Below are 14,711 nucleotides of genomic sequence, written 5' to 3' on the forward strand. Positions count from 1 at the left end.
CTTTGGAGAGAGTGATATTTGACTTATATAACAGCGGCTTCCTATCAGAAAAAGCTGATAGCAAGGTAAAGGAGTGAAAATATTCTAAGTCTGACATACACTAAAACTGATATTTATTTATTTATTTTAGGTTGACTTTTTTTGGGTGGCTTAAATAGGTTTTGATTCTGACCCTGTCCACAGGGTAGCTTTCTACACTGGGACTCTTGCTGCTTTTCCACTCTGGAGACATCTGACCACCGTCTACTTAAGGTAATACACTGACTGTGGATATAGTGCATGGATATAGTGCTTCACACAACCCCATTTCATAAAATCATAACTATCCCTTTAAGTTACACACTGCATTTGCAATGAGCGTTTGCTGAAGACCTCTGTATCAGTTGCACAGCTGTACACTGTAGGCACTATTCCCCCCCTGCACACATTTGACATGAGTGTCCTGTCGCTGCTCTTTTCTGTATAACTACCAACAATGCATTTGCAGTGAGCTGATATGGCTGCCACTTGAGACTTTAAGTCCAAACTATCTGTTAATGGGTTTCAATGAGCTAGATTTAGCTTTGTGTAGCATATGCAACATGTACAGCAACACAGCGCACCTCTTTATGTATTGTCAAAAGAATGTTCAACATGTTGCACATAAGACGGTACGATTTTTTTTTCCTTCTTTTTGTAGTATACTGCAATATTTCTACAGACATGTTGGTTCTAGGCTAATGACAGGCTTTTCATGATTTGATCACATTTTCAGATCCACAAAGTGTTTTCAGGTTCATGCCAGTAAACAGTTATGTACAGATACAGAAAATACTCTACTCTTAAGCAGGTCTGGCTAGGTGTGGATTACTCAGTGAAAAACCGATAAATGAAAAAAAAAAACTGTATAATTAATTTTGAAAACAATAATTATACAGTGTACTTTATCAGTGCAGGCCTTGGCGTTGATGGGATCATTTGAAGCACTGTGTCAGTCCAGTGCTGCCTGTCTGTGTCTGTGCTGTTCTTAGGGATTCTGGGCATCAGATTGTGATTGTCATTGAGTTTTTTCCTGCAACTCAGAATGATTTTTGCCTCCTTAAAGAGTCATCTACTTAACATTCATGTCTAATGTGTTTTGGAAAAGGGCATGGCCCATGAAGACAAGCCTTTATTCTCACATCAGTGCTTTAACACTTATTTTTAATTATTAGTCTTATTGGGGTCATATTACTTCTTAAACTCACTGTTTGCCTGGTCAGGCCTCCACACTTTTTAATTTTTAATTTGGACATATTGCAGTCTTTCTGTCATGTTAATTGTTTTTCCTTTTGTTTGCTGTAGTAGTGGATGCCATAAAAATGCCCTAGAAAAACCACATATCTCACAAAGGTCTTAATTGTCAGATGTAAAGAAAAACAAATGTATCAAAGAGGAGCAATTCTTATCTATGCATTTATAACAGTTTGAGATAAAGCTGCATTATTTTACTCTCAAAGCTGAACATTTGGTTGAGATATGAGGTTTTCCCAGGACGTAAAGAATTGCAGATTGATTCTTGTTTTTATTTGCACATGTCTTCTGGCTGGTTCAGATGACTTTCACTCAGAAAACCTCTTATTTAATCTTCTAGATGATTTTAATTATTTATAATATTAGGGATGTTAAGTGTAGGTGGTTAAAGACAAAAGAGATGCATCTGTTTTTTGTTTGTTTTCTTCGCTTAATTATTGTCATACATCAGATTGGTTTTTTGTCTCTTAAATTGACATTTGTTCTTAAGGAGGCTTTGACAAAGAATTTAATTTCTTATTTTATAACCTAATTCTGAATACCATCATTTGGGTCAACATTATATATGGTTTATGTTCATTATTTTCTCTCATCAGTTCCTGAAGATGATTTGAACCTGGTGAATTTGTGCTTCTAATCTGCTGATGTTAACATTTTCTCTATACACAGATTGTTTCATCCTGTCTGTTTCATCTTACAGATTTATCTGTAAGCATAGGATATATTTTCATTAGTTTTTAAACAGGCAAGTAGAAATGAATGAATGGAGAATCGTGATTTTTTTTTTTTGTATGGATCATTCACTGATGAAAGGTGTTTTTTTGAATTGTTTGATGAGATCTTTCACTTTGTTCTTACAGATTGTAAAAAAGAAAATGAGGTTTTTATTTTTTTTCTTGTTGAAAACACCTCTTCCCTGGTATGTCTCCTGTTAAAGCCGTTGAAAAAAGTTGCTTGTGAGCCTCATTTATGTCTCTTTTGCAACAATACTTCATGCATTCAGAAGTTAATAGACCAAACTGGACATTTGAAGGTGATGTGGAAACTTTTCCACTTTCAGTTTAGAAAGCTTAAAATGTGCTGCTGCAAGATGAGTTAAAGTAAGCTGTCTGTAAATCACACTATGGATGTGATTGTCTCATTCATGTAGCAATAAATGCAGTTAAAAAAAAACTTCTGTACAGCCAGTTTACTCATCCAAAGCAACATGTGGATGATATAATGAATAGACTAAAAGTAATAAGGGCTATAGTCACAAAATTTTATATGGATTTTTTTTTTAAGTCCTGCAGTACATATCTTTATTTATTGCAGAATATGACTGACTACTCTGACATATGATGCATGTTTAAATTTGAGCATTGCGGATTAAAAAAAGAAAAGAAAAGAAATATGGGGAGGATTTTAAAAATGTTGATTTCTGGATGCAGAATTTGCCTGCCAATATTACTGTATTAAATGAATGATATTTTTGGAATCACATGGATTGCAATCACAGTCATTAATTTTTTTTTAACTAAACTGTGTGCTTTGATCTTTTATTAGCTAAATAATCTTTCCAAAGTTTTAGTAAACATTCACAATTATGCAAATATATGTCTATTCTGTGTTAAAATATGCACAATAATGGTCCAAAGGGATGACATTTTTAATGCTCTTTTAATCTTTCATCTTAATCTTAATTATTTATTCATAGTCAGTGGTGGAGGAAGTACTCAGATCTTGTACTTAAGTAAAAGTAGCAATACCACATAATAGAAATACTCTATTAAAAAGGTAAGAATCATGCATTCTGATTTTCATTTAAGTTGAAGTATTGGCATTAAAATATATTTCAATCACCAAAAGAAAAAGGGGGAAACTCACTGTTCAGGGTGGCCCATTTCATAATAATCTAAATCATTTTCATATTGAAGCTGTTAAATGGGAATCTAATTTTAATACTTTTTATACTTAACCTGCTGGACAGCTTGTGAGTTTCACGTTTCATATTAATCTGCAATTTACATGAGAATTTATTTGTTGATTGTCTTTTGTATTATCAATCTGAATATATTAATAACTCATGTTTGAAGTTGTCAGAAGAATGCAGTAGTGTAAAAAGTATAATATTAAATATTAAATGTGGTGGAGTGGAAGTGGAAAGTACCAAAACATGGAAATACTCAAGTACAAATTCCTCAGAATTGTGCTTAAGTACAGTATTTGAGTAAATGTACATAGTTACTCTGCACCACAATTCATAGACATACGTTTCTTATTGAAAACTAAGGAATATAAGGGAATAATAATATAATAGAATAATATAAGGGAAAATAAAACACATCAGTGTAATGACAAAAATTATGAAGTTGAAAATAATACAAAATTAAATAGAAAGCTTTTAATTTGAAAGAAAAAAGAATAAATAAGGATAAACATTAGAACAGATCAATTAATTTGCCTTTAGGGGGTTTCATCAAATATATTAAGCAATATTCTAAAAACCTGTTGCCTTTTTATTGTTTGTAATACTAAGAGAATTAATCATTGAATTAAAATCAACAAAAAGAAAAAAAACAGGAAAAGAAGGTTGTGTACCTGGGCTTGTTTGTCATACTGTCATTAAAGCAGGTTCTATCATTATGTGTAAAACAGGGATTCACATTAGTGGAATTAAAACATGTCAATTTAAATCGGACAAAAATGCCAGTTATTTTACATTTAAAGGATAAATTGATGGAACTTTGATCAACATGCTCACAAAAAGAGTAATAATATTCATATACCCAGTGGTGGACAGTAACGAAGTACATTTACTTGAGTACTGTACTTAGGTACATTTTTTGAGTATCTGTACTTTACTTGAGTATTTGTTTTTTTGGAAACTTCTGACTTTCACTCCACTACATTTCTAGGAAGGTCGTTGTTACTTTTTGACTGAGCACATCGTTGAAGTCAGCTGTTGGTGTTTTTTCTTTTCTAAAATGTAATTGGTCACATGTTGTGTTCCTCACAGAAAGAAACCAATCACAGTAGCTTCTCTCAAATGGGACTGATGTAAAAGCAGAAATACGTCCAGGCGCACTAACAAGCACAAGCAAGCTCTCCCTCTTTCATTCAAACAAAAAGCAGTAATGGTGACGGCAGGAGAAAGACAAAATTAAATCTCAAGATGTTATTATAATTATTAATTATTCCAGGTAGCTTTTAAAGTTGGATTGTTTTAATCGAGGTGAAAAATACAGCATAATTCATGTATATACTGCATCTGAAGACAGAAAGAAATCTCAGTTATTTAACAGACTTGGAGAACTCCTTACACTTGACTTCAATCTGCTTTTATGCAGTGATTTTAATACAGTTACATCAGAAAATGACAATAACTGTCCTTTTTGTTTTTGATTGTATTTCTATGCTGAAGTTTTTATAGGTGTTTCTAGGCTTTGTGTAGCAGAGTGGTTCTACAAGCAAGTCAGTGCATCATTAGATGGTTTCAGAGAGTTACAAGCTTCTGTAAATGCATCATGAAAACAATACAGCATGTATTGATATTAGAAAATGTACTTTGTAATTTGTACTTTTGAATACTTAAGTATTTTTAAAAGCATGTACTTTTGAATACTTAAGTATTTTTAAAACCAAGTACTCTAGTATTTTAACTCAAGTAAAATTTTGACTGAGCAACTTTCACTTGTAGTTGGGTAATATTTGACCAGGAGTATCTGTACTTTGACTCAAGTACTGGGGTTGAGTACTTTGTCCACCACTGCATATACCTGACTATAGAACAATATCTATAAGATAAATTATTTGTAAGATAAAGGCATGTTTATTTCCCCAATTTATTTCTTCCAAATCTGAAGGTTTTTTTTTTTTTTTGTTAGAATGGGTAGGAAGGGCGTGTACGTTTTCGTGACGTCAAGACGCACGGTGTGCGTCCGATACGGATGTAAACACTGCACTTTTCACGTGGAGGGAAAACCCGACCATGGCACCGAACCTGGAGCGTTTTGTCAGCCCGGGAAAAGGTAACGGTCTGCGGGCGACAGGCAGGCTGAAGAGAGGAGAGCTGGTTTACTCCGCCGAGCCTCTGGCGTGCTGTGTGTCCAACAAACTGTCCAGAGATGTCTGCCATCACTGCTTCACACGGTGAGACACACAGACAGCACGAGACACTAACGTCCTGCTTTGAAAAGTAAAAGCTGCTCAGTAGATTCATGCTGTGAGTAGTTTGGTCGGTAGGTTGTAGACAGTGTTTCTGGCTCATGTAGATAGAAGAGATAAAATTCACACCACACTCACGTCGTTCATATTTTAGTTCTCCCGTTTCTTCCAGTTTGTGTGCACAATGCCCTTTATATACAGTCTATGGTGTTATTGAATGTGTGTGTTTGCGTGCAGCTCAGGGGTTTATATGATGCTTTACTGCCAGCTATGGAGATGTAACGTTGTTTGTAGATGCTAATGAGTTGGCCACTAGATGGCACCATTGCACTGTTTGGTTTCAGAGATGTCAAGAAAACAAGCTGTGCACAAGCTGCAGAGAAGTTTGTTTGACACTGAAATTTAAGTCTTAACAGTAAAATCTCTTTGCAAATGTGATGATTACAATAAGAGTCTACAGAGAATGATGAATGAATCTGATATTAGCCGATATTTTATTGTTCAGAATTATATCAGGTCACTGAAACAGTAAACTTTCACTGGTATTTTATAAATAACTATAAATAAAAAAAAAACAACAACACACAAAATAGAAAAAATAAATGTATATCAAACTTCAGTCCACAAAAGGAATCAATATATATAAAAAAATGCTCCCAATAAAACTACACCCCCAAAACAAAACATAACAAAACAAAACGTATGAGTATGTGTCTGTTTCTTAATTGATTTTCAATAAAGTTAACTATATCACAATATTTATTTTATATACACTTGAACAATAATAATAATAACAATAATAATAATAATAATAATAATAATAATAATAATAATAATGATGATCATGTTGCCCACACCTTCTTCTTCTATGTACATTCTGAATGTAGCAGAGATGTACAGTGTATCCTTCATCTGCCTTGATGTAATGATTCGTCCTCTGTTTCATCTCGTTTGCTTGTGATATTTGTCCAGCTGGATGCTTAATGGCATCACTGGCGCTTTCTCTACTGCAGCCAAACACTTCATCAAGCTAAACAGATGTATGTGGATTTAATGAGACTGGGAGGCAGAGAGACAAGTTACAGAGTCTGTGCTGGTTTCTGGTGCAGTCACTGCAAGGTGAATGAAGGGTAAATCACTGTGGGCTATATACACTGTGGATATTAGCTTCAGTAGCAAATGGAAAATGATTAATCTGGTTAATTTATGCAGATAACCTCAGGGAGAATATAAAGATGTAGCTCATGTCCAGTTTTGATTTCCAAATGAAGGTAAAATTTATTAGAGAGAATGATCACTCTTAAATGTCTCCTCTTACTCAACTTGAGAGGATTATTCTTTCACTTTTTATACTGTGTGAATTTATGCAATGTGGTGTGTAAATACTAGAAAACAGATCAATTTGAGCTTGAATGTTAAGATGCAGTACAATATCTGATGCTATACACTACCAGGCATCTTTTCTTTCTTTCTTTTGGTGAGTTTCCTAGTATGTCGATATTTTTTCATGTTGGTCTCTGGCTCAGGGTTGCAGAGGATTTGGAAGGTTCTGCTGATAGGTAACCCCTGATGTGATGTTTCAGAGACTGGAAAGAAACAAGAGTTAAATATGGTGGATGTTTGATAAGATGAGGGAAAGAGAGGAAGTGGATTTACAACAAAGAAACAGAGAAAAAGAGACAGATGCTGTAATAAGGAAAGAAAATAGCTTTTTTTTATGTGTGTGTGTGTGTGTGTGTGTGTGTGTGTGTGTGTGTGTACGTGTACTTGTACTGTTCATGCATGTTGTGACCTCTGTGAGACCTGATAAATTTGTTCAGACATTTGTCATTTTTGACATGGACTCAATAGATAAACAATTACTCTGTAAGTATGATATAAATATAAATATACAGTATATATTTACTGTAATAAATAATGAAGTTACCATGATATGTCATCAGAAATTAAGGAAACATGCTAAGTTAAAATACTGGCATGTCTGACAGCAGTCCTGTGTTGAAATTTGTATTTCAGGTCATAAATTGTATTTCTTGTTTGTCCATTTCATGTTAGAGTTCAAATTAATACTGAATTTTTCGCCAAATTAGTTAGTGTTTGCTTATGAGTCAATGATAATCTTTTAGAAGGAGCAGATGTTCATAGCAGTTAAATTGAACAATATATCAATGGAGTCTTGTGGGCAATAAGACAGGAGGTCATTGAAGTGTGACTCCAGAGTGTGTATTTTCATAGCAGTGGGCTTTTGTTTTCAGGATAACATGCCTAGCTTTACATTGAAAGACAATTGAGTCTTGCAAACAGCTTATCAAATTACACAACTTATATATATTAAATAGGATCTGAACCTATTTAATATACTGTCTGTGGTTCCAACTCACTATTTGGACTGGAGTGGTCGTTTTTGGACACACGGTGGTTACGTATTCATAAAGATAATAAAAATAATTGATACTAGAGTTGCCTTAATTATTACAACAGTTCTGGACTGAATATTGACAGTAGAATTCAGTAGCAAATATGATTTTGTGAATAGTTTTAGGTTTGTGTTTGTTGCATGAGGGTGGCTCATTCTGTTAGTGTATACTGTGTATGTTGGAGTGGATTGTATGCTGGGTAAATAAAATGCAAGCACACACACAGAGCACACTTATGTTATTTACAGGCAGTGCAGTATCCAGACCTGTGAGGTCCAAACAGTGCATTACAATGACACACAAGGATTGATCCCTTCATTAGGTTTGTATTATATTATTGTCCCAGTGAGCATGTCTCCGCTATCACAGTACTGTTTGCTGATATTGATAGTCAATGATCAGTTCATGTATCTGATAATGAAGATTGAAATATTTACCCTCAGCATCATTGTAAATACTCCTGAGAAAGATGCTTCACCCTCACTTGCTCTGTGGACAGCAGTAGAGGACTGTTGTTATGAGGATGTGAGCTTAGTCATTTTGACTGGCTAAAGAACGGCTAACAAATATCCTGCAGGGATGTAAATGTGGAGAATTGCTGCTACATGAAATAACAGCAGGGCAGTATTGTTTATTTTACATAATTTGTATTCATTCCTTGGCTGCTCCTTTCAAGGACTGTAAAACTAGAGTGTGAGGCAAACGTGTACTCGGGTTGGCATGTGTCAAGCATTTCATTTGAATTCTTTGACAAATTGCTCTATACAAGGCAGAGTATATTTGTCAAGGCTAAACAAGCCTACAAATCATATTCTTCAGAACATGTTGTTTTAGTACAAACCCCGCAAAAAAATTATATCATTATTATTTTTATATTTTTTCTAACTGAAAATGAAATGTAAAAATTACCATATCCACTATGATTGTGACTCGTATCACAATTGTAATATTTGTCAAAATAATTGCAATTTGATTTTTTTTTTTTTTTTTTCCACACGGCACATTGACACACAAACACATGACCCTACTGATCATACTCAACGTGTGCTCTTATGCACTAATGGAGGCAACATTGAAGTCCTCATGGGGGCGATGTAGAGCTAATAGAGCATTTCCATTACCACAGAATATACTATTTCTGTTTCATTCTTGTCTGAGCTGTCAACCATGGTTGTTTTGAGTGGAAATAAACCCAAATACAAGAGGTTAGTTTTTTCTTGTTGTCTCATGCTATAGCACCCTCTAGCATTTGTCCTTGCATGGACAATATTTGTGCCCTTAGCCTTGTTTTCATATGTTGCCTAGACCTTTGTCACAGCAGGCATTTTGACATGACATGGCTCACTGGAAGGGCTCTGTGACAATAAATGGAATGGGACCTTAATTAGTATCACTGGTAACACCTGTGTTTATCCTGCTATTTTGTATCAATACGGCTGCCGTGAAAAACATCTATTTACCAACTACCAAAAGATGGCAGATTGATTTTACAAGGTGTTTAATGCTGTTAAACAACAGAACGTATCTCATATCCCATATCTCCAGGTTAGGATATGTGCACACACAGACACACACAAACACAGTTTTAGTCCCGCTGGCTACAAGGACTAACATTATAACTTGACATTTATTCAATATCTCAAAAAAACATTCATCCTCTCACACAGGAAGATAAAGTTATCACAGCAGAAATCAATAATAAATTAGAGCGTTTGTGCCTCAACTGAGTTCCATTATTCTTCTATGTGCTTAGGGTAGATAGAGCTATATGTGTGTGGAGGGGGCAGTAGGACTTGTGGCTCACACTCATCAACCTCAGTGTCAGACTGTCTGTTGTACATTGTTGATTTGATGTCAGTGAGAGAACTGTAAGTTGTGTTGGTGTCACAAAAACAGTTGTAGAACATATGACTTTTGTATACACACCCACACGCAGCCCAAAGCAGTGATTGGCCTCAGAGATGTGAAATGTGTTTTTCTGTTTTCACTAAAACAGAATTAGTCTCACAGCATGACTGAGTGTGATGAATGAATGTGTGCGAGTCTGTGAGTGTGCATTTATTTATGTGCCTGTATCTCATTGCAAGAACAACTGAGAGTAGTTTGAATGTACGTGTGTTTGTATGTGTGTGTGCGTACATGTGTGTGTGCGTGTGTGTGTGTGCTTTCAGGAAATGAGCAGGTGGGGGGCATCAAAGCTGAACTTAATTACAGGCCTTAAAGGCTGTATGTAAGAAATGACTGAGTGAAATGCTGAGAGAGTGCATACACACACACACACACACACACACACACACACACACACACACACACACACACACGCACACTCAGCAGGATTCAACTCGCCAGAGGTCAACAAACAAACAAAACTATTAGGGGTTCTCAGACTCACAGAAAGTGAAGGGCCGCTGAGGAGAAATAATAGAGGAACAAAGACTGAAAAAGAGGAAATATATTTTTGGAGTCAGAGTAGAATTCCTTTCCATATCAAATGGCACAAAGCAGCATTTGAAATGTTACTTCATTGCTTGCTAATTAATTAGAAAACATGGTGTAACAACATATCATGTATCCCTGAAGTCTGTTTGAATTTATTCAGTGAAAATTTTTTATTTGACATCTCATCCCTTTGGAGCTCTGTATCATAAATGTATGTATTTAATCATATTAATTTTGTTGTACTGTCCACCTTTTAACAAAACATAATGCAGCGTATTCTGTATATTTGATCCTATTTCTTAATTCAGGTTTAATATATGTATATATATTTAGCTTGTTTTGTGTTTTTTTTATTTATAATGATTTATAATCATTAAAAATATCAGCAGGGCTGGGCAGTATTTCAATATTATATTGATGTCGTCATATGAGACTAGATATTGTTTTAGGTTTTGGATGTCGTTATATCGTGATATGACATAAGTGTTGTTTTTTCCTGGTTTTCAAGGCTGCATTTGAGTAATTTGATGTAATTTTCTGAACTGATTATTTATTTAAAATGTCATTGTTTTATTATTTTGTGAAAGTACAAATGTCCATATCACCCCTCCCTAAGCCCTAACACTATATGCTGCTGGGTAGTTAAATCTACAGTTATGCATCATATTCTGTAAGATCATCATAGGTTTGCACTATTTGAAAATTTATGGTATGTTATTTTATAGAAAATGTTTACATATATCAAGATATATGTCATGTATTGTGAAATAGCCTAAAACTATCAGGATATTATTTATAAGCTGTATCTCACAACCCTAAATACTAGTGGAAGTTAACTGTTTCAGCACCCTGATGTCATTTTGGACCACAAAGGTAAACTGTAAAATGTCCTGCCTCCATTACATATCTTTGTTCCAAGTGTTAACCACTTATGACGGATCATGTGTGTTTATTTATATATTCTATATTCTGTATAACGAGTACTGGCCAATCTATCGGCTCATTTAAATTTTTTTAATATCTAAGATTGGTCTCTGCATCTGCCCCAAAAATCCAGTATCGGTCAGGCCCTAATTTCAGTGAAAACCTAATGAAATATGCCTCACTAACCCAATAAATGCAAAACAATCATATTGCAATTATTTATATTATATTGCAAAGTCACAGTTATATGACACATCTTTATCAGAAGATTTCAGCTACTGCGATTTGGGTGTTGCACTTGGCCATATTGTGATTTTAATAATATTTTGATTAATTATTCCGCCTTAGGCCGATAGATGACAGATAATTTCACATTTTAATATTTTCAAAAGAAATTCATATAACCTGTAGTTATGCACACCTGGGCATAAGAAAGGCCATTACAACAACAACAACAACAACAAAAAAAAGGACAGTTCTGACTAACTTCATATTATTGTTTGTTAAGGCACAATATCCTGGGTGTTTTAGTGCCTTTGACTGTCACTCTGGGAAAAAAGATCATTCATCTGTTTCGTGTGGTGTTGACCATGCAGGTGATGTCTCTGTTCATCTTTTCTCTCTCTACCCTTATAATTGATAATTTCTAAGTTGGTTCTATATTTTAAATGGTGTTGTGATTGTTTTTTCCAACCCTGTCCATCAAAATGACCAGAATGTCTGACCTCATTTTCTGTTAGTTCCTTATTATGATCAGTAAGTTGCAACAGTGAAAAAAAAACAGAATAAGTGACTTTATTTTTCCATCATCATTTTCAGACAAAACTGCAGTCCACGTGTGTTGTTTTTACAATTCAGATGAAAGTCATTAATTAACTTGCTGTTTGCAAACAAACTGAGAGACTGAATCTCAGTCAGTGACAGCTTCAGACTTGCCTTGAAAGAGGAGGTTCCAGAGAAAGATGGAGGTAGAAGGGAAGCAACACACAGTCTCCGTTGGACAGATAACACATCAAACACACACACACACACACACACACACACACACACACACACACACACACACACACACGATCTGTGTGTACACACCCAGAGCTTTGATGGGTTTTCCTCTGGTTCTGACAGACCAAAGAAGAACTTAGATGTGTTCTTCTCTGCTGTCAGGTCGTGTGTGTGTGTGTGTGTGTGTGTGTGTGTGTGTGTGTCAGGCGATGGAGGCAGGGCAGCATTATCTCTGTCAGATGAAGTCTTTATATTTGACACCAATCTCTCACTCACTGTCTCTTTGGACCACACAGAAACACACACGGTGCAAACAACAAAAACAAAACATCTAAAACTTTTTGTCATATTTATAGCGAGGAACTTTTGATTGAAAGTTAGATAAACCAATTTCCAAGGGATCTTCATTATTCTGAAGAACATAAAAAATTGACAGGCGGTTGACTTGAGAGTTTTGTTCTAATTTCAGCTGGATATAAATGTCTGCTAGAAGCTGAACTTGTACAAAGACAACAAAAAACAAAAACAAGGCATCATTAGATCAAATCATGACACCACCTTTTCAGCCAGTCGGTTAAAATATGTCACAGTAACATTCTGTAGTCAGTATTTTAGATCAACAAACAGATAAATGCATGGAGGCTGAGATTATGTCACAGCCATTTTCTCCTGTGTCAATACAAAACTGATATCTGGGTCAAAGTGTGTTGTGTTAAATAATGACTGATGTATTAATGAATGGATGGATGGATCTGATTGACTCAGACTGTATTTCGATTGTTGATCAGTGTTCATTCCCCACAAACAGACAATAAATTGACTTAACAGACATTTGTTGTTACTTTCTAACAATGTGCACACTGATCATATAAACACTCAACATTGTTAGTGATGCTTTATCATCAATACACCTTACCTACAATAATGAAAAATAAAAAGTTTTAATTACAGCACAGTGAAATACTCCACTCCTACATACAGGAGTACTGGGCTCTTATTCTGCTCTTATTCTGACATAGACAGTATTTGCACTAAGCTGTTTACATGGCTACAAAAAAATAAATCTCCTAATATTCCTGTTTACATGCAGTCATGCATATTCCAATTAACGTAATCACATATATCCCACAGCTTACATTATATGTCATATCCAAAAACCTATTGATATCGAAGCCTTTCATAATGTTTAAGAGGGTTTTTCTTTTCACGCATCTCTATTTACAACACACAGAGCTGACTGTAAATATTCAAGAGGTCATGTGTTGCAAACTTCAGTAAAAATCCAAATAGGCCTTTTTCACAGCAGCTGTTTTGACATGAAATAGTAGGATAAACACAGGTTAACAAATGATACTAATTAATGTTCTGTTCCATGCAGCTTAAACAGAGTCACTGTGCTGATATTGTGCATGTTTGCTCACTGGAAAGGCTCTGATACACTAAATGGAACTGTACCTTAACTAGTGTCATTGTTAACACCTGTGTTTATCCTGTTTCATATCAATATGGCTGCTGTGAAAAAAATCAATAGAGTTTGAGATACATGCTCTGACTGCACTGTATACATGTCCAAAGAATGCCCCTAAAGCCCAAATGATATTGGTTATGGCTGCAACTAACAAATATTTTCATTGTTCATGAATCTGATGATTATTTTCTTGATTAATTGCCCAGTTCTTTGGTCTAGAAAATGTCGGAAAATGGTGAAAAACGTCAATCAGTGTTTCCTAAATCCAAAGTCTGTCTTGTTTTTTTCCCACAAATCAAATATATTAAATTTAGTGTCATAGTGGAGTAATAAAACCAGAAAATATTCACATTTAAGAAGCTGGAATCAGAGAATTTTTGACTTAAAAAAAAAAATTACTGAAACTGATTTATCGTTTATCAAAATAGTTGGTGATTCATTTAATTATTGATAATCAACTGTCTTGTTGATTGTTACACTCAATGAGAAATAGCCAATTCGGCTAGCTACATTCAGAATGAACCTAATCGGGAATATCAAAACATAATGTGCTGTTTACATTACCTGTATCAAATTAAGGATATTGTCATATTTGAAATATTAGTTGTAAATTAGTGTGCATGTAAATGTAGTCAGTGACAGTGGCCCACTCTGGAGGAGGTTTTAACACCATCTGGTCCAAACATGGTGAAGATGACTTTTCTAGCCGTCGGCACTGAAGCAGAACAGCAGACAGAAACGAGTTGCACTGGTCTGGATCACACTTCCCTTCCATTTCCATTTCCCCCTTAGTGTTTCATGACTCTGTTTGTAACAACTTTGGGGCTTCTTGACTGACAAATCATAAATGTTTTAGGGAAAGCCTTAATGAAGCAGATTCATAAAACATTCAACAAACATTTTCAACTTACCTGGGCGCATCTTCACCTTAGTTTGCACCACCAAGACCAGGGGTTCTCAAAGTTTTGATGACTGATTGCCAGTTTGGGGAGCCAGGATATGACTGAGGACCACGTGGGGTAACTCATGAACTTGTCTTTGGA

The 14,711-nt window shown here is 35.0% G+C and overlaps 1 protein-coding gene across 1 annotated transcript in view; it reads left to right on the forward strand.

Annotated features, from left to right (window-relative positions):
• The first annotated feature begins 5,171 nt into the window (after nucleotides 1-5,171).
• Nucleotides 5,172-14,711, forward strand: part of smyd3 (SET and MYND domain containing 3) — a 97,057-nt gene continuing 87,517 nt past the window's right edge. The window contains exon 1 of the mRNA XM_084719190.1: nucleotides 5,172-5,403. Coding sequence (XP_084575316.1) covers nucleotides 5,243-5,403 — 161 coding nt within the window. The 5' untranslated portion in view covers nucleotides 5,172-5,242. The remainder of the gene's footprint in view (nucleotides 5,404-14,711) is intronic.

This window comes from Lutjanus erythropterus, chromosome 1 (genome assembly GCF_056507025.1).
Source record: "Lutjanus erythropterus isolate fLutEry1 chromosome 1, fLutEry1.hap2, whole genome shotgun sequence".
Classification (NCBI taxonomy): Eukaryota; Metazoa; Chordata; class Actinopteri; order Lutjaniformes; family Lutjanidae; genus Lutjanus; species Lutjanus erythropterus.